General features: G+C 42.1%; 1 protein-coding gene across 4 annotated transcripts in view; it reads right to left on the bottom strand.

Annotated features, from left to right (window-relative positions):
- The window catches only part of LOC143164264 (contactin-4), a 357,652-nt gene that overhangs the window by 76,456 nt on the left and 260,543 nt on the right, over positions 1 to 20,653 (bottom strand). For all 4 annotated transcript variants that reach the window (XM_076346685.1, XM_076346684.1, XM_076346687.1 and 1 more), the window contains 3 exons: positions 9,898 to 10,101; positions 2,532 to 2,634; positions 1,717 to 1,901 (listed from right to left, as the gene is read on the bottom strand). In XM_076346685.1, the coding sequence (XP_076202800.1) occupies positions 1,717 to 1,901; positions 2,532 to 2,634; positions 9,898 to 10,101 (492 nt within the window). The remainder of the gene's footprint in view (positions 1 to 1,716; positions 1,902 to 2,531; positions 2,635 to 9,897; positions 10,102 to 20,653) is intronic.

The following is a 20,653-nucleotide window of genomic DNA, read 5'->3' as shown; positions in this document are numbered from 1 at the left end:
TCTTTGCTGAAATGCCATCTTGAGAGTGAAAATCAGCACTAGCCATGGTGGCAGCTTTTGTGTAGGATCTGCAGTCCTCCAAGAATGGGATCCAGACTGGTAAATTCATTACAGTAATTAGATTATAATTTAATATATGCAATGGTAGGAGTATACCAAAGGCTCGATTTACTGCTTTGTGAGGAAGGCAGGTATGGCCGTGGGTTGAGCAAAACTGTACAACTTGGTGAGTCTTTTCATTTACTGTCCACATGGGAAAAATCAGGAGAAACATGCATTTTTTTGATGAACAGAAAGGAAATCTTCAAATCTCTTAATTAAAAAAGAAAAAACAGTTTGAATCAACCCCAGATTATTTCTTTAACATGAAAGATTTCACTTTGTTCTTGCTATTTCACTCCTTTTTAAGGTTTTCTCATTTAATATTTTACTCAATTTTAAAAGAACTCTTCATTTGAAATGGAAGCCCCAAAAGTTCTGATTTCTAAATGAAATGTCTTTTAGAAATATTTCCAATTTTAAAACATCTCTATATATGCTTTTTTTAAAAAAAAAAATTACATTACTCACCAAATTCAATCCAGTTTTGCCAGGAGGGTTAGTTCCCCAACTCTTTTTCTGTGGCAAATTTACTATAAATCAAAAACATTCTTCTCATCTCTGGAGTTCAACCCAATCTTCCCTGCTGACAGAAGCTGGGCCCTCAGGAGCATTTGGGGGAGAAAACACTGAATTTCTCTCCATGTGTTCGATAAAGAATGACACTCTATTATGCTCCTGAAGATGATAACAGGGCAGCAACAAAACAAAGATTTTTATGACGGTGGGGAGGTCTCTGCACACTTGCACACGGGGTATGTAACCTGCAGCTTTCTCCCCTCCAAAAAACATCAAACAGAAACTAAGTACCAAACCAGCAGCCCATTTGTACCTCTAAAACCCCTCTCTGTGACTCTCGTTCACCTCTACGCAGGTAAATTCACAGTAACTCAGAACAGCTCAAACTTTCCCCCTGTAAGCTTGGTTCAGCTCCTAGACGCATTTAACTTGCTTTGCAAGATGGGGCTGTTTCCAGCAGAAATTTGGGGATGGGTAGACCCTTGTATCAGGATTAGAGGCACCAACGCACCTTCTACTTAACATAGAAGTACTACGAAGCTTAAGTTTTACATTGGTATTGTGCCCGGATCAATGGCTGTGATCAATGATGTGAGTCCAAGAAGAGCAGCTGTACAAAGTCTTTGGGTGGAGAGGATTCTGCCAGCTCCAACAGGGTTAAATCCCAACTTTCCAGGCTGTGCAATCAGTGACCCCTCTTGAAAGCAGTCCTTAATTGGTTATAAGCAATTAACACTTATTTACACAAGCTGGGGCAACACATACATAATAAATCCCAAGTTGTAACCACGATGATGCTCCACCAGAATACCTGCTTTACCCTCACAGCCACAAGAAGGCAAATGAGCTGTTTGCAAGCGCTTTCTGCTTGTTACCATGCCAATGTCCTTCCAAGCGAAGTGCTTTTGTTCCAACTGCTCTGATTCTCAATTAACATGCACCATTCAGACAGGTTTTATTTCAAATTATACCCTTTTTGAGATGTGCTGTTTGTAAAATAATTTTAAAAATACCCCCAAAAATCAGGTTCTCACAAAATATTTACTGCATATTGCACTTGATACAATAAAACCCCCTGAAAGCAAGCAGACTGCTTACCATAAAACATCAGCTGTCCTCGTGCAACATTTTTCCCTCTCACATTTTCAGCTACACACTCATAGAGTCCAGCATCTTCTTGCTGAAAATTTGGGATTTCAAGAAGTCCACTTGATCTGTGTCTCCTGGCTTTTCTGGGTATCTGTTTCCCATCCGCTCTCCTCCAGCTAATTGTAGGAACTGGGCTAAATAAGAAAAATAAAGCAAAATAAGACTCATAGAAAAAGCTATGGGTCTTGTCCCGATAAGCTTGTCTGATCAACTTAACACTGTTCCAATGTTTGAGGATGATGAGGATGTGGTCAGTCTGAAGATTCTGCATAGGATCTGGAGCAATTTTATTATGGGTCGCTTATATATAATATAAATATATATACGTATACTAATGGTGTATTGCTCACATAGACTTAAAAACAGGAGACTATATTATAAAATTGATGTTTTGACAAAGTTGAATTTGGGGTTCTCCTGTGACAATACATGCGTTTTCCTACCAGTCCCACATTTTTATTTTGGAGACGTTGCTAGTATTTACTTTAGAAACAAGAGACGCGTTTTAAGTGTTGCGTGAGACCTCAGAACAGGAGATGCACAAACACATCTTTACAAAATAAGTTACATCTTCTCTCTTCCTTGGGAGTTTATATTTTTGGTGAGCAAAGCCCCTGCTCCCCAAGTCCCTCGTCTGTTATGAATGCTTGCAATAAGTAGCTTCTGCTGAGGCAAGTGAAGGATTAGCAAGTCTTGCAAACTCTATAATACAGCACTATGAAAGTGAGAAGCTGGAGGAATGATAATAATGGATCAAAACTTACTTCCCCAAGGCAAAGCACTCCAGTTTCACCGTTGTTCCTTTTGCAGATGGAACCGTTTCCGGGAACTGCACTTCTATTTTCGGCTCATACTCTCCCATCACCCCTGTGAACATAAAGTAGATGCTAAGGCTTGGTTGAATTTTTGCAATAAATTCGCAAGTGTTCCCGTGCTAGCACAGAGCTGTTCTATACATCATTACTTGCCCAATTAATCCATTCATTTTAAACATGGCCTGTTTCTAACAGCCGTGTAGTGTGGGCTCTTTTCCCATTTACTGCCAGAGGAAAATCTGAACCAGTGCTCCACACCATCTGCCAAAGATTAAAATTTCTTCATGGCTCTGTTACTTTTTGCTTTTGAATATTCAAGATTTTTGCAGGTAACTTGTGAAATAAGGAAAGCAATAATAAGGGAGGTTCACCACCTTCCAGAAAATGAAATGCGGAACAAATAGCCATTAGAAAAAGTTTTAAAAGCACTGGAGCTAATCAAGGCTTCTATTAACTTCAAGGATTTAGATGTGCAGAGATCATATACTCTTCGGGTAATTTCTTTATTTTTACTGCCCCAGTAAATCATGTATTGTGGCAGCCTCTTCATGAAATTGTGTTTAAAAATTTGCGCACATAAAAAGGCCGTTATATTCAGGATAAATGGCTACATTTCTAGTCACTGTACTGTCTTAAAACCGGCACATATAATTTCACCAATAGTGATTATCAGCTAATTGATGATTGCAGTTTAAATCTTAACTGCGCGGCGCTTCCTGGACGTTGGCCAAGCGCAGGGCAGGCGAGGAGCATGCAGGCTGCGAGGCGGGAGCGGTGCTGGATCAGACCAGATGAGTGCCACCAGTATGCACAAATACAGCAGTAAGTTAGCACGAGTAATACAGAAATGAGTTAGCACAAGTTTGCAGAGATATTCAGGTAAGTCAGGGCTGCTTACGGTGGCCTGTGATTGCAGTGCTGCTTTCTGTCCCTCTGCTTTGCAAAGAGGATGCAAGAAAAGCTTTTTTTTCCCTTTACTTTTTCACAGTTAAGAATTTTAAAGCTGAAAATGCTCAGTATGAGGCTTACATGAAGTCTACCTTTACTTGTTGACCTGTATAATACCTGTTCTGGTGCAACAGCAGGTTATGTCTTCTTTCTTCCAACCCATTAACTGCAAATAAGCATTGCTGCTACATTATATAAAGAGTAGTTGCTGCACAGCATGTGTCATCAAAATTAAATGCATTTATGAACGATATGAATACTCTTGCCATAGTCCTATCCTGGCCAGCACATACAGCAGGAAACCCACGAGTCCATGTCAGCGTTCCAGCATTTACATACCATACAAACAAGAATTAGGGGCACGTTACTCGTTAGCCCTCTGCACCTTAACACTGCGGCCCTGAAAGGCTGGAAGTGTCTGTTACAGTTAATGTCCTGGAAAATTCTCTCTTCTCCCAATTGTGAATGCCAAATCTTTGCAATCTTGCCTAAATTTCTCCAGACTCTGTACTAAATGTTTGTTGAGCGAGCTTCAGCCAAGCCAAGAACACCTACTGCCCAGTGGTGTCCAACGGCAAGGCTGGGTGTGAACATTTGGGAACAGCAGCACTGTTTTGCTGATATTAGAACTTACTGAGATCTTTTCCCAGAAGAGTATTTCCACGTTCTGCAATAAAGACCACAAATTTGGTAGAGAAAGAGCTTTTGAGGCTACGCATCCCACGAAAGCCTGACCGGATTCAGGCAGCTGCCTCACTTTGGAAGATGCTGACTTTCAGACTGGAGACTTACCTGGAGAAATTATGGTCTCCATCACCCTCCCCGAGGTGGCTGAAAAGCTCCTCAGTGCCTGTGCCACCAACCACCCCCCGCCCCACCACAGCCCAGGCACGCAAGCAGAGGGGATGCAGCTGCCCCCAAAACCACTCTGCAGGCTCCGCCGGCAGCCAGCCAGAGGGTGGGAGATGATGCAGCGGCCAAATAACATGGGAGAAAGGGAGCTGGCCCGAGGAGCTGCCTGCCTGCTGACTGGCGAGCTACAAACCAGCCCTCAACAATCAAAATCCACTAAATGGTTCCTTCTTCTGCGCCTCCTCCGCTCCTGAAGCAGGAACTCGGTCCCCTTAGGCAAAGCAGGCTGTAAAGTATCATGTGACACTAACGGGCTATTTAGGAAATTAAGGCAGAATGTATTATTAATAAGTTATTCACCTGACAGAGCAGGAGACAGGAATGGGTGGGAGGAGAAATGACTTTTTTTGCCTTCTCTTCACTCATTCCTTTTATTGTTCCTGTTTCTTCGCCTTGGGCTGGGACTTGGGAGCTCTAATCCCAGGGGTGACAAAACCCCAGACTGGGACGGGAAGGCTACCCTGGTGCCGTAGGACATTGGCTCCAGCCACCGTTAACCATGGCCCTGCAGCTCTGGCAACCGCTGCTGCCTCTAACAACTGCGAGGGCAGCTGTTTTACCAGTGTTACTGCAAACTCTAACCACTTAAAAATCAGAACTCGTATCTGGAAAAATCACAAGGCTCCCACTGCAATTATAACCTACCTATATATATATATATATGTATATAGGGTATGCTGTGAGTCCTGCCGTCTCTGCTTTATAGGAGAAACATCAGTGCAGTTGAGATATCTCCATTCCGAATCCAAGACCATTTCCACGCAGACAGTCCTTATTTTTCCTGCTGTTCCTGGGTGATTTAACATCTGACTTAGCCGTGCAGGTGGAAGGGACAGAAGAGAAAATAAAAGACTAAAATAGACACCGGGTTTGTAGCTTGGAGAATGCTTCCAGTGTCATGGCACATCAGATGCTTTACGTGTTTGTATTTCAGAGGCTTTCATATTTTTCTTCCAATTTCAAGGCTAAAAAATGTGGGTTTGGATGAAAGTCCCAGGAATTCAGAAGCAAGCTAATTTGTCTGAGGAGATGATATGCATTTCCTGACACCACCTGTGAAATGTTAAAGTTTAATTGGCCCATACAGCTGCCGCTGATGGTAATTTTATTCCAGGACTATTTCAGTTCTTTCCTACTATTACTGTTTTAATTCTGATGTAAAAAATCTGAACTGCATTTTAAAGAGAAGTAGTGAAGTACTCCAAGAGCGGTGGCTCTCAACACCTGGGTGCTCCTAACAGGCTTTGGCTGGTGTTTGCCGCAGGGCTGGGATTGCCCGGAGGGTCCCAAAGGTGCTGCAGTCGTGGTGGGGACGGCACCCCTGGGTACCCGCTGCCCTTCCAGGGGACACGGTGCAGAGACTGTGGCCTCGATGGGGACAGGGCAGCCAGGGGCGGACAGATGACGGACACCAGTTCATCAAATGGAAGAGACAGTGTAGCAGGTTTGTTCCCTTTCCTCCCTCTCTTCCAGTCCATATCCCGTGGCGAACTGCCAGACAGCTTGTTTGGGAAAGAGCCATTCAAATTTAAATCCTTTTTCTGTCTGAGCTGCAGTAAGTGCTACAATCCTAGTGGATGCCTTACTTCAGGCTTCAGGATCATTCTCAGCCTTCGGTGCCATACGCATTTAGCTATTTTATTTCCCAACATGCAAATAGCCCAGAGAGCGCTTTCTCTGCAATGGGAGGTACCAGCTGGTAGTGTCAGGACTAACTCCCGTCCCCGCAGAACGCAAGCCAAAACCCAACCTCAATACCTTGGGAAATGTAGAAAACCATAATATCTTTTATTTTTTCCTTTTATACACCAGCACTTACATGACGTGAAAGGGGGAGCTGCTTGTCATTCCTGAAGACCTGTACTGGAAATATGGGTGCACATTTCAGGAGGACAGGTCCCAAACCGTAAATGTGCAGTTTTGGGCACTGCTACACTTACATAACGTCTTTCAATCTTTTATTCACCTGCATTGCAAGCATCCTCACGGCCACAAATACATACAGCTACATGAAGATATTTAAATAGGGGGTGATTGCATGCATTTGTGGGAGAGAATTAAGAGGGTCAGAGGAAAAACATCCTTTTCCCAGCACACACTGTACTTTGCACACTGTATTTATCATCATCAGATAACCTCTGTCCATAGAAGCAGAGAGTTTGAGCTCACACTGACCGTGACAGCTGCCTCGGCACGGTCTGTTCCTACCACCATCCCGTAACCCTCTGTGATATTTATCTCTCCAAGAAGGAAAAGCTGTCTGAGGATAACTAATGGGATAAGAGGCACCTTCTGCTTCCACAGCACAGCAACAGGGAAGGAACCCGAGTTCTGTCAACAAGAGCATGTACCGCTGGTTACAAAAAGCTGCTGCAAACAACATCAGGAGATCTATAACTCTGGAGTCTTGCAGCTGAAAACAAGCAAAACAGAAGCACAAAAGGCACAGGTGGGGAAAGTAATCAGCCTACAGGATCTGATTTCATCCCCTACACCCGTATCTTGAGCTGTAGCTCAACAGTCTGGCACTGTAAAGCAAGCAGCGCTTGAAAAAAAACATGCTGAAAAGCTGTTTTTCCAGGATGATTACATTCAAGTAAAATAACCATGACAAAGACGGCAGGTATTTGACGTAAAAAGCTGAAATGATTTACAACTGAGTCTAGAAAAATTACTGCCATAAATTGAAGAAGAAATGTGAAAAGAAACCTCGGGGTTCTCGCGGGCGAGATTTCAGCCCAGCGCGTGCTGTCCTGCACACCCAGATCTGCAGCGGTGAGCCGCTCCAGGGAAACGAGGACTGTTCATTAGTTTGATGAGCAGTTTGAACATTGGCCACAGTAAGAATACCCACCATGTAATTCATACACATATCTGTTAAAACAGACATTAAATTCTCGATGTCGAACAGCATAGGGTCAGCCAAACCGTGAGCATCCGAATTCTGTTTTCTTCCTACAGCTCTGGAATTGGGAATTTTTAAAGTTTTTGAGTGAGAGATTATCATCAGCACAAAAGGAAAGAGTCTTCTCTTTCTCTTTTCAACTCAGTGTGAAATAATTAAAAAAACAAATACAGGCGCTATTCTTAGTTCTATGTGACCAGTATTCCTTTTGGATAGTATCTTACTCCACCATTTGTCTCTTTCAAAGTAATGGGGCTATGTATAAACTACAGGGACCCATAATTAATTCTGCATGGCAGCAAAAATGTTTTTCAGTTTAAAAATAACTTTGATTTTTGAGAAAAACAGAATTTTCACAAGGAGATTGTTGTAAAGTACCTGGATTTTTTTGGAATTCACAAAAGTATATCAGTATGAAGCCAACCAGGCAGTAACTTAGAAACTTTTAGCAACAGACAATTTTATGGAGGATGTATTGGAGGAAGTTGGACTATCCCGGCTGGGACGCCAGCCCTCCAGCCCAGGGCCGAGGGGCCTCAGAGCTATATCAACCCCTCCGTAACTCGGGAGCTGCCAGGGGGACGGGAGACCCCCCACCTCTTCTTCCGAGCTGCACAAGGGCCCCCGCAGCCACGGTACCTTGCTGCCTGCCCGGGCGGCAGCCAGAGGAGCAGCTCAGTACATGTAAATCAATCGGGAGAGGTATTTTTTTCCACTTAACTCATTAATTGAAATTAAATGGAACTGAAACATTAATTGTTGATGAGCTAGCCTCCAAGCCGAGTAATTTCATGATAAAGTGTTGTAAGGAAAATAATGTCATATATATTAAGATATACTGGACATGTCAGATATGAATACAAAAGATAAGACAACTTTGCCAGTGGAAAGACAATGTGACTTGCATTTTACTCACTTCTGTTGTTCACACTTCTGAAGCAACATATATAATTTCTCTTTTCAAGTGTGAGAGTGTGTTATATTTGGATTTTATAGGGTTACTCTATGTGGAATGAAAAATTGAGACCTGCTGATTTTTAAAATGAAGCTTGCCTGTAATACCAGTGCAATCCTATTTTAAAATACACATTTAGTGCAATCCTGTTTTAAAATACACATTTAGCCCATATTTGACTTTCGAGTGCAGCCATCTTTGGCTCGACAGATACTACAGCACCTTTCCTGTTTAACTCAGGAATGTATTCCCCAGCCCCTCAGAGGTTCAATTAAAGTTTCATATCTTTAATAAACAGCAGAGTGCACTTCAAAGGAATCGGAGAACATTCCTGCGAATTACCTCAGGAAGGCAATCGGTCCCTGTAAATAAAGCGGAGTGCACGGAGGAGCGATGCACTGGGATAAAGCCCTTGCTGAGGCACTTTACAACTAGGCTGCCTAGCAATCATCCCAGCATCAGCCCCATCTCAGAACAGAAGCAGACATGGAGCTTGATTGTGATAAATGGAAGCACTTTCAGCTAGGTAAGGGTTGCAAAGAAATCCTGTTAATGCAATACCTAAAAATATTTCTTCTTCAACACTGAAAATGTTAGTGTAAGACAAATTTAAATATTCCTCTTTATCTTTCATACATTAGATAACTTTGGACTCAGAGGGACAGATTTACTGCCACTGTGTTTATAGAAATGCAGCCTCCCCTGTAACGGAGAGCAGATCTGGCACAGACCTGGAAAAGCAGCCGTCTTCACCCCTCCCAGCCTAACCGTGGTGCTTTCTCATCACTGACAATGTTTCCCAACTCCCCGTCCGCAGGAACTGTGTTAATGTGAAGGGGCCAGCTACGGGCAGGAGACTGGCAGCAACGAGCTCCTATTTTACAAGCGAGGAATTTTTGTCAAATACCACTAGGTGACAATGGATCTTTTTCTAGAAGAAGTTTCTAATAATGCATTTCTATTTCTGGAACAAATGTCCTAACTGTTATCCTTTAAACAGACAAATTTTAATTGGTTTACTTGCAAATTAACATGCAAATTTATTTTTCTTATCTACTCAAAAATGACAACAATACAAATCAATTGTCTATATAAATTTAGAAATCCTTTTCTGTTTTTTTCTCGTTTTTTTGTATTATTCCACAGACTACTAAAAATAGCACTAATTCTGCTGGGAAATACAGCCTGAGCTAACAGTTACCAAAACAACAAAGTGCTTTTGTTCACTTTTGGGCTGCATAAAATGAGCAAAACTGTAGTATATCCAAACTCTAAAATCTATTTTATTTCCTGTCTTTAGCCAAGTGTCACCAGGTTTTTCTTTTATAATTATTGCCTGATACTGAGAGTTGTTCCAGTGGTGGGAACAGCAACCTTGGCCACAGCGTCATAAACCCCACTACTGTCTATGATTTCAAACCACGGCTAATGCAGAGGTCTCCAGCCTCACTGAATCTCTGCGAAGGGGAAAATCTCTCCCCTTACTCCAACATAAATATTTCAGGCCATTTCTGAATTTCTAGGTGACAGCCAGTCGAAGTAAACAAAACAACCTCTCCAACCCCAGCCCCCAGTTCCACTCCTCTAAGTCCTACCATCGTTCCTGAGGATGAGTGGGGTGGGAGGACCCAGGACCCTGCTGCTGGTCACCGTGTTCGTCACCACGCACGTGTAGTTGCCCACGTCTGAAGCTTCCACCTTCGCGATGTACAAATTCCCAGTCTCTTGCGAAACGAAGCGGCGATTGTCCTGGTGTACGAAGGTCGGGTACTCGTTGAAGATCCACGCGTAGGTGAGCTCTGGAAGCACAAGGTACCACCAGTGTTAGTGACAGGGTGCACATCCCCATGGGGCGCTGTCTGATGCTGGGCTCCATCTCAAGTCGGAGCTAAAGCCCTGAAAATAATTTTCTCCCTGCCCCCTTTGGTTAGGGCAATTGGATATATCACAGCCCATGAAATGACAAAAAGGCTAACATTTTGCAAGTTCTCATCTTCATGGCTACAAATATAAATTTCCAACTGTGAAACTTCTGAGCCTGCACAGGGATCTAATATTCTCGTTGCCCCTTCAAGTTCTTCCAATCCAGAATATAATGCATTTTACAAGAATCTCACCTTTTTGTCATGAACATTTCAGCCTGACTCATGACTTTTCTTTTATTCTTAATTTTTTTTTCCTTTAAAGACAGTTTGGAGAAGGATCTGCCGAGCCATGTTATCACACATGGTACGTTTTATTCCTTTGGAATTTCTGAATCAGCAAAAAACTGAACACTAAATTAAGCAGCTGTAATCTTCTATGTGACTAATTAGATAGCACTCTGTGTTTTAGAAGGCATCTTTGCAAGTTATTTGAGCAATAAAAAAAAAAAGTGAGAGAGATGCCGCAAGTGGTTGCAGAGTTTGTAAGTGAGGTTAATGCAATATAACCCTATTATATTTGCCTAAGACTAATGCCCAAACACCCTGAAAATGCTTGAAGAACTGAAGTGAATACAAGATTGCTGTAGTTTTCTAAGGGAACACTAATTATACTAAAAAGCATATTCTTAGTTTAATACTCTAATGAGTCATAACTGTAATTGACCTCAACTACTTTGGAAAATATATTCTGCCCTCATGTTCCACTGTTTACATATATAAGAGGCTGAATGCAGATTGCTGGCTTTTATTTATTTATTTTTAACAACAGGATTATGAAATGCCTGCTTAGACTTTTAGGAAGATACGATAATTATGTTTATGTGGGAATATCTAATCATAGTATTTACACATGTGCATCTAATTATAAGTAACCTCATGCTGATGTCAAGAGGATACTCGGAGCAAACAAGGTACCACTTCTCAGCTGGCTTATTATTTTCTGCAAGTAGGTAAGTTTTTTTTTTTCTAATTTACTCTTGGTGAACAATTATCTTGTTCCTCCAGAAGCATCCAGCAATAGGCAAATAAACATCACTGCCCTGGAATGCACAGAGGCATTTAAATTTGAGTGAATTTTCACACAGCAGGTTTCCACCAAAGCCCTCCAAGCTCTGCAATACGACAACATTTTGCATTGACTGCGGAATGGTGAATTGACCACACGTTCCTCAGAAAAACACAGAACTGGGAGGGTCCTTCTGGATCAACAAACCCCGTCCCACCCTATCCTTCTCCAAGAGGTTATTTAGTCCTATTCATAAATATACCCTAGAAGCAGCAAGGTTTTTGGCTCCTACTTTTCTGTTGGTATGACTTTAATTGCTAAGAACCCTCTAATTTCCAGGTTAAATATTTTCATTACTAGTTTATAGCTATGTGATTCTGGGCTAATGACGCCTTTAGCTTAAAGAGTTCTTGCCTCTTCGCTGGTGAGAGCCATCAAGAGCCCTTCTGCCTTCATTTTCAAGACAGGCTTTCCAATCTCATGATCGTTGTAGTAGCTTTTCCTGGCCTCTGCCTTAGTTAGAAGTCTTGAATATTCATGTCATTTAAGCTGAGTGCTAGGTTGGAAATCCTGGGTAAGCAGGTCACAGGAGAGCAGAAGGCAAATGTAAAGTTGTGCAATAGTAAAGAGGTCTGATCAAAGAGAGCACCAAATGGCGATGATCTGGGATTCCTCCACACAGAGGAACCCAATGCAGGGGGTACTAAAGAAGACCTATTTCTAGAGCACAAAACATCAAAATCTCTCCAAAAGCCATCTTCAAACTCTATTAATTTGGCTATATAAAACTGAGGAACATAATGAAGATCTGATGTTACAGCTCTGCCTTCCTTTCATTACAACAAATAATTGTCCAGAAAAATACAACTGCCTGAATTACACAGCCTTAGCTATTAGGAGCAGTCCTTTATTGCTATATAATATATAAAACAACTGGATAATTCTCTCTCTCTCTCAAATAACATGGGTCTGATGGAATATAGAGTACAGGGAATAATGCAGACTAGAGCATCTATAAGTGCATTTGCTTGTGTAGCAACATGTAAATAAATACTGTATCAAACTCGCTTTGATTTCCTTAGAGATCCTAGTGCAATATTTATGGTTTTTCAAACTTGACGGATTTCTTTTGATAAGGTTTCACATACTAATTGCTCTGGAAGTGATAGACAGTTCACATCCCATTGGCAATTTGTAACAACTGTGTAAACAGACACTTAAAATACAGCCTGAGATGGCTCCTGGTGACTGTGCGTGATTGAAACGTTTAACGAAGTTACAGACATGGAGTCTTCCAGTACAAAGAACGAGCAGTAACAGGCAATTCGTGGTTCTCTAATTACACATTAGACTCTACATCCTCGAGGAATTTATTACAAACTTCTTTCTAATTTGGGGCCCCTTTCATGTAATTTTGCCTAATTTACAACGCTTTTAATTTCCCCTTTAAAGCATATTCAAGCACATTCTCAAACACAGAATATTATCAGAAGATTTCTGACCCATATTTGCTGTTTTTAAAGACAAGCAGAAACTCCGCCAGCAGCAGAGCACCTGGTTATCCACTGCAAAGACCTATCTTGTACTTTGATACTGTACTTTTCTTCATTGCCCTGATGGCCTGGATTTCCGTGATAGATCAGAATGAGATGAGGATTTTTGGGTGGCAAATCTTCACTTCTGTAATGATTAGCAGCAAGGATGGGAGGATGGAGAAGTTACTTGTACATTTTTGGTACAGATGGTCTACGCACCCTGGCTCAGGCCATCACCAGATAGAAGACATTCAACCCCAAATCTTTTCTTGCTCTACTGACTACATAAAGAATGTTTTGTATCTACACAAATCCATGCTGACGGGTTACATGCACTTGGGTACTTGGAATACCCACACTACCACCGCAGGCACATGCTAGAAGAAGGAAAGTGGATTTCTTTTTGCCAAAAGAATGCAGGTTTCTGTGCACAAGGTCCCAAGTTGCTAGGTATTTGCTCTACTGATCCAGAGCAAAGACAACAGAGACGGGGAAGAGTGTCCTAAACTAGTTAACATCACTCACCTGTTGCAAAGGAGCCTATGGAAAATTCGGGCTTGTGAAGAGCAGTGGAGGTAAAGGTGGGGAGCACAGAGGTGTGTTAGCAGAAGCTTGATTTGACTTTAGCTGAGATAGATGGTGGAAGCGATGGGCCCAAACACGCAGAGCTGCGAATCACTCCCAGATCAGACACACGGCAGGAAAGCCCACTGCACGCCAGCAGACCATTAACCTCTTCTCCACGCTCCCTCCCCTGCCACTGCAGTAGACGCTTTCAGGAGAAGCTCAATCACATAGGGATACCACAGTACACTTACCATTAATATTTATGTCTCTGGGCTAATGATCGGCAGGAGAACATGATAGGCAGTATGTGGCAGGCAGCCTATACGCCTCAAACATCCATCTATGCAACATCAGACAGGAACAGTCTTGATTCAAAGCTTCACTGACAGCCTTTTACTCAAGTTTGCAAAGTTGTTTTACTTAGATGTGCATGGCAGCAATACCAAAAAAGAAGCCAGAAGCCTTTTTCTTCACTCCTTTTATCCCTTTCAGAGGCTATCTCAGACCAGTTGTTCCCCCCATGCACTACAGTGAACCCTGCTATCTCTGTGTTTTGGGACCAAGTGTACTAACCACAAACACATACCCCGTATCACATACAAATATCAATGAATATTTAAAAATAGAACCCAAGGCCTCTGCCACTATTGCATGGCTAAATATCATGGTTTAACAAAATTTAGAGCAGCCAGCAGTTGCCATCAACTTTAGCAATTAAAAAGGAAATAAATTATTCAAGCCACCTGAATATATAGATTTTGGATGTTTAAGATATGCCTTTTCAATTTTATTACCAGGGTGCAGACAAACTCTTTCCCCCCCTCCCCCAAGAAATGTTCTGAGCTGCTTGCGAGGGCACCAGCAGAGAAACGTGGCAGCCCTGCGCCGCACCGCAGGGGTGGAGGGCAGCTGTGTTTCTGAAGAAGCTGAGCCCGCCGGGGTGCTGCTGCAGAGCCCAGCACCTTCACTCACCCCGGGGAAAATGAGAGTCACAAAGTAGTACAAGTTGCATCACTTTGCCTTCCTGCATGGTTTTTGTCGGTGGTGGGGTTTTTTTTGCTCGGCAAAGCACGCAGCCCTCCTGAGTCTGCTTTTCCTGATCACATTCAGATCTCGTCATTTGTCTAAAGCATTTGATGATAAACTCTATTAAAGTGTGAGTCTCTCCTGTGCTGCCCCCAGAATACACTCTGCTCAAGACAAGAAATGAAGCTAAAGACACTGTAGATTTTAAACTTTCTCTAAATGACAGCAAGTGGTGAAAACAGGTTACTTGAAAGCTGAACAGAAATTCTGCCGTAAGTAATTATTACAATTAGACCATATGGTTTGCCAAAATAATGTTCTCTGGTCTTCTGTCTTACCACATGCATACTATTTTGTCTTTGCCTTGTCTTTGCCTTTTAGTACAAGAAACTTTTTTTTTTTTTTTTTTAAGCCTCTTCCATAAAATCAGGGCTGCCACTTAAAAAGGTCTCTGTAGCTATTATAGGAAAAGCTATTAAAACATCAAGATTATGGTAACCATAAAACTGAATAGAAGAATTAAATTTGGAAATTAGTATTAGCCAAAAACTGGGGATCATTTATCATTTTTAATAAGAACAGTGTGGTACAATACACTATTATTTTTTTATAGGCTTTACTAAAAGTTACAGAGATTAATCCAATCTTTAATGATTCCTATAATTTCTGTATTATCACCTGCTATGTCACTCTCAAGTTGGACAGGCGGGAACTGTTTTTCAGTGTGAAACAAAAGATTTGCAGCATTTCCTGTAAATCTTGATGCACAAAAATCTGGCTTCATTATGGATGGCAAGAAACAAATATGAAATTAAGGAAACGAAGAAAATCCTCCCTTCATAACAGTCTCAAGCAACCCAAACTACAATTGAAGTAGTACAGCATTTTGGAAACGCAGTACATAATTTTGTGACATTTTGAAATGAAAGGTGAGGCTCATCCTGGTATGTTATAAACGACGACAATTTAAATCCAGCTGTGAATACAGCTCCATGAGTTAGGTTTGGACTTTCCTTGATCAAAGCAGTTCCATAGAATTATGATTGCTTTTTTATTTTTTCAAATGCAGTTTATTCTTAAGTACGGGAAGTGCTGAAGTTTTGCTGTCTATTTTACTCCATACCTCTGCTTTCCCTGTCATAGATGGGGCCCTTCCAGATACAGCCGACAGCAATAGCAAAGTCACGGGAAGTTCTTCCTGGAGAGAAGCTATTCCCTTCAGCCCTCAGCTACTGCAGTGCAACTGGTGGCAGCAAGGAACTGGATGTAGCATTATGCTTTTATAGGATTTAGGACAGACACACGCTTCTTGGCTCTGTGCGTGTTACCGCCTGTACCGGCCGCAATCCGGGTTTCCATTAGAGAAGCTGATGGACGCATGAGCCCAGCCCTTCTTCACCTTCCAGCAGTTGCTGCACTCCAGGCTAGGAAGTGCCAAATGTTCACATCTGCTATTTATTTATAGCCCAACCATATATATAACCCCAACCATACCCCATATTCCCCCACATCCAGTTCAAAAAAGCCATTCACATCGCAATGTCATATCCAAGTCTGGCCAAGACATAATTTTCACTTATACAGAAATAGGATAACGTTGCCCTGAATGGAGTGAGGGAAGAACCTGGCCATCTGTAGCTTCAGTCGCCTGCGATGAAGCCTGGTGCAAGACTTTTACCCCGGCAGAACACGACTGTGGTACAAAGCCTGGCATACACAGCTAAGGCCCCGTTAATGCCACCTTCGTACACCTCTGTGCACCCTGTGGCGTGCTTGAGTGGGTCATGTCTCTGTCAATAGCAATGTTGTATAAACTTCATAAAAGACCGATTTTTGGTGAATAATTTGTAGATTTCTCCTTTTTTGCTCTGATTGCTTGCATTCCTTGGTGTTCAAATTTCTTTAAAGTGGTACTAACAGGATGTTTTGATGGTTATGGTAAATTTGGGCAATGATAAAGCGTAACTGATTATCTGATGAGTGTCCTGTGAATTCATTCTATATTCTCATCTTGCTTACTAAATTTTGCTGACTGCTTGTAGGGGATATTCATAATTTCAAATTTCACTGCGATTTGATTAAGCAATCAACATCCGTAGCCTCATGAATAACGTAACATGAGCTGGAAAGGAGGCTCAATGCACCACAACAGGCTGTCTGAGAGTGCACTTGGGGAGAGGAAAGAGGATTATCAGCGAAAGATGAATCCCTGGCACAATATACCACGTATGTGGCCCTACCCCACCCCCCAAGGCTCCTGTCCACCCATACCAGTCATCTGCTGGCAACTGCACTGCAGTTTCTGGAGTTTTTGACCATTTTTCTATTTTACAGTTTTATTTTAACAGTAAAGCTACATGAATTATGCACTGTACACATTTTTTGTGGGCCTACAGACCGTTTCATTACCCTGCTAGCACTTTGGATCGATTTTTTAACTTCTCTTCTTAAATAATTGCCAAATAATTTAAAGGAATCAACCTGGATGCAAACATCACTCAGTAATTCTCCCCTTGACTCGGTGCTCCGCCCTCTCCATCACACAGGGCCACCCAGCTACGTCACACCACAACTTCTGTGCCTCGAATGCAGGTTTTAATAAAAAGAATAATGAATAATAAACAAGATTAATTAATCTAAAGTTAATAATACATTTTTGGATGAACTCTCATCTATGCTAAACCTGATGAAGCAGTTACTCGGCAGCCAGCCAGTCAACCGTTTGCACACCAAGAAATGTGCTGTCCTTGCCAGACAGGACAGGAAAAAAGCATGTGCCCTTCATCTTTGCTAATAGTAGTTTGCAGAATTTAACTTAGAACAGTATGAAAGTGCCACTAGTCACTGTTGTCAGTGGCAATATGGTGACGATGGGAATCATCATGAAGATATGAAATCACGGAAGGCAACGAACAGACTTTGAGAGGTCATCTCTCCTACCTGAGGCATGATAACTATGACATCTCTGAGTTTTTTTCAAACTTTTTCTTACAAACCTCCAATGATGACAGTGTACAACTTCCGATATGGTCTAACAGGGTGCAACACACACCAGCGGAGAAATGGGACTGTACCACAGGCTTCATTGCTGGCATCTCCTCACCACGCGCTAATGGTAACGGCAAGTGGCCCCTTTCTACTCGGGGGGGGAGGGGGGGGAGGGATAATTTTTGTTGTAAACCTAACTGTGCCCATGTGTTTATTAGTGCTGGTTTATGGTAACAGAAAAGCTGGATACATGTGTACAGGGCATGTACATTAATGAGTCAGAAGTCTGTAAGAATGAGGAAAATGTACAAATCAGCCAAATTCTGTGTCAGACTCATCCTCACAGCAATTTGCAATGTGTGCAGGGTTGTGGTTGCTTCCCAGCCCCTCGACTCCACGCTCGCCCAGTATGTAGAGCTTCACATATGGGTAATTAAAAAGGTGAGAGGTCTTCATTACCTGAAGCCTAATCAATAATCACCTGTATCTGCTGCATCTCCATTTTTCTGTATCTCTAAAATAGTTAAATATTTGATGGCTGTACACAATTGACCTGGCTTATCTCTCGCAAACAGCTTCCAGCCCCAGTCGATGGCTGGCTACGCCAGCTGCTGTGGCACTGGGAACATTAACGACTACTGCACCATGCTGTTGGGGATTTTGATGAAATTTTAACTTGAAGTTCCCTCAGGGAGAAAAATCAACAGCAGCCTTTATCTATGACTGAATGGAAAATATTATGAGACGGAGAGTCCCGTGCTGTTGTATTTACTACAGTTAAATACACAAACCTATTGCAAAAAACGTCTGATGGGCAGCAGACACCCTCCCGCACCCCCACTGATCTAGCATGCAGGCTGGCAGGTTTTGGAAGAAACTATATGGTTTTTTGTCTGACAAACTTCATAAACTGTCTTACAGAAATTTAAAGCTCAGCCTGGACTTGCCTGAAAAGAAAACCCACAACCCAACCCCACCTGTATTTGTCAAAAGGGCACCTTTGGGGAACCAGGTTCGGTATTTACTGAAACTGGTGAACCTTGCCCAGGGTTAGATTTGATGCCACTCGTTTCATGCACCTCTGGTTTAAATTTAAAATTTTGGAGTCAGGCTCAACCCAGTAGTGACCCAGCTGCTCTTGGACTCTGTAGAAAGGGCCAGTTCCTCCAGACATGAGCCCTTCCCAATGGAGATGGAACCTTGAACTGCACCAACCAAAGATGACGCTCCAGACACTTGAAAAGTTGGGTTGCTGGGCCCACCAAGAGAGATACTGGTCCACTGGAGAAGAAAATTATTAATTGGAAGCTTATTTCTTCTAAGGAATGGGAAATTATCAGATGGGCAATCCTGGAATGAAACACCACCACCCCTGGCATAAAGGACTTCCCATGGGTAGTCGTGGCAGCTGATCCATGGTGAAATAAAGAGCATGGAAAAATCTTAGTGAGCATGCAATGTATCAAGCCATGTAACTACACCAAGCCAATCTTAAAAAAGAGCAACAATGCAGAAAGCACTCACAAGTGGATAAATAGCTATATATTTGCTACAACCTTTACCCCTACTAATCACGCAACACCATACTTCTGGAAGCCAGGAGACACACGCTTGGTCTCCTGTGACACCAATTCAAGCCTAGATGATTTCACAGCTTTTCCCGCTGAGCAATGTACAGATCTGTATGATGCTCTTTCTGTTTGTAAGTTGATTTCAATAAGGAAATTCCAGTAAAAAAAAAAGAATAATAGCTTGATATGGTCCACAGAGTGGCATCAACATCCTTCCGAAGAAACACTCGTCTTCACCTGACAGCCAGAGATAAAGTGCCTCCATGGCAGATACTGCCAGTAGCAAATGGAAAGGAGAGAGAGGAGAGATCGGCCAGAAAAAAAGATTAACGGGGCTGGACTGAAGCTGCTAATTACTTACGGGCAAACATCAAATGAGAATAAACACGCTGTAAGCTGGGCATGTGCGTAAATGATGCCTACACTGATTTTTAATTCTGCACTGTATTTTTGCTCTGTGAGATTCAATTGTTGCTTATATTTTCCAGGCTTGTTCTACATAAAGTGCTACACACATCACCTTAAGGAATGACTCACAGATTTAATTCGTCAATCTGTTTTCTGTTTAAAGCCAGAGAGAGTTAGCCTAAAAATCTTTTTTTTGTGCACTTGTTTCAGTAAAGCTAAAGGTCCCTGGGCTTGTTTTAAAACATATTTCAATGTGACCTAGCTAATCCTTTAATACCAGCTTTCACTACCTTTGATCAGCCTCTTACTGTAGCTATAAGAGATTAGATCAAACCTTTAAAAAAAGAAAATTGGTTGTGGAGAATTTTCTTACTGCAGTGAATTAATATTATGATCAACTCCAAGGTTGAAATATCTGGCCAAGCAGTGCGGGTAGTATGTCCTTTAGCGGAGATCTCTGCACGGACAAGCACTGCTACGTGATGCCGTGGCACTTGCCTGTACTACACAAGAAAAAAAACATTCTGTTCACATACTTGATAGATAAACAGTGTTTTGATATATACCAGCTGAAAACAACATCATGGTTACACATTTAGACATATCTATCAGGTAACAGAAAATGCCAAAACCAATACCTCCATCTATTTTCCAACAACAAAATATCACCCCCATAGGAAGCAGTGCTCACGCAGCCAGGACTATTGACATACACGAAGCAGTATATGCATTCAGGGATCTGGAAACCCAAATTTGATTGCGAAAGTGGAGATACATCAATGCTGTGTTTGTGTCAACAACACACTTTCTGCTATGACCATCTCAAAGGAGCTGAAAGTAGATCAGCCTCCCTGGCCACCTCTGAGAGCTTTGTCCAAAGGGGCCAGCTAAAGCTGGGTTTGGAGGGTAAGGGTGGTTGCAACACGGTTAGCAGAGCCTGGGAGCTAGACTCAGATCTCTAATTCACTTTATAGATGTCACAACTTTCGATAAATGCCTATTGACTGAATTCTGTCAGACAACAGGTTTCACTCATCTTTAGCCAGCCCCTGCCAACTCTACCTCCTTTCAATACCATTTCAGTCTTCATTTAGTCGCGACTGCAACTGAACAGGGGAATAAACCACATGACTAGCTCACAGATGATTTCTTATTAAAGATGTCACGAGCTGTCACTGATCAATAAAAAATCCATTTATGTCATGTTCCTTATTATTTTGGTATTTCCAAGGTCTTTACTGGAGAGTTCAGCCTCTTCCCTTCTAGTTCTCCGCGAGGGCAGCGTGCGTTGCAAACCCCAGATGTCCTACCTCACTGCCTGTCCA

Source organism: Aptenodytes patagonicus, chromosome 8 (assembly GCF_965638725.1).
Source record: "Aptenodytes patagonicus chromosome 8, bAptPat1.pri.cur, whole genome shotgun sequence".
Lineage (NCBI taxonomy): Eukaryota > Metazoa > Chordata > Aves > Sphenisciformes > Spheniscidae > Aptenodytes > Aptenodytes patagonicus.
This window is presented reverse-complemented; position numbering and strand designations above follow the sequence as displayed.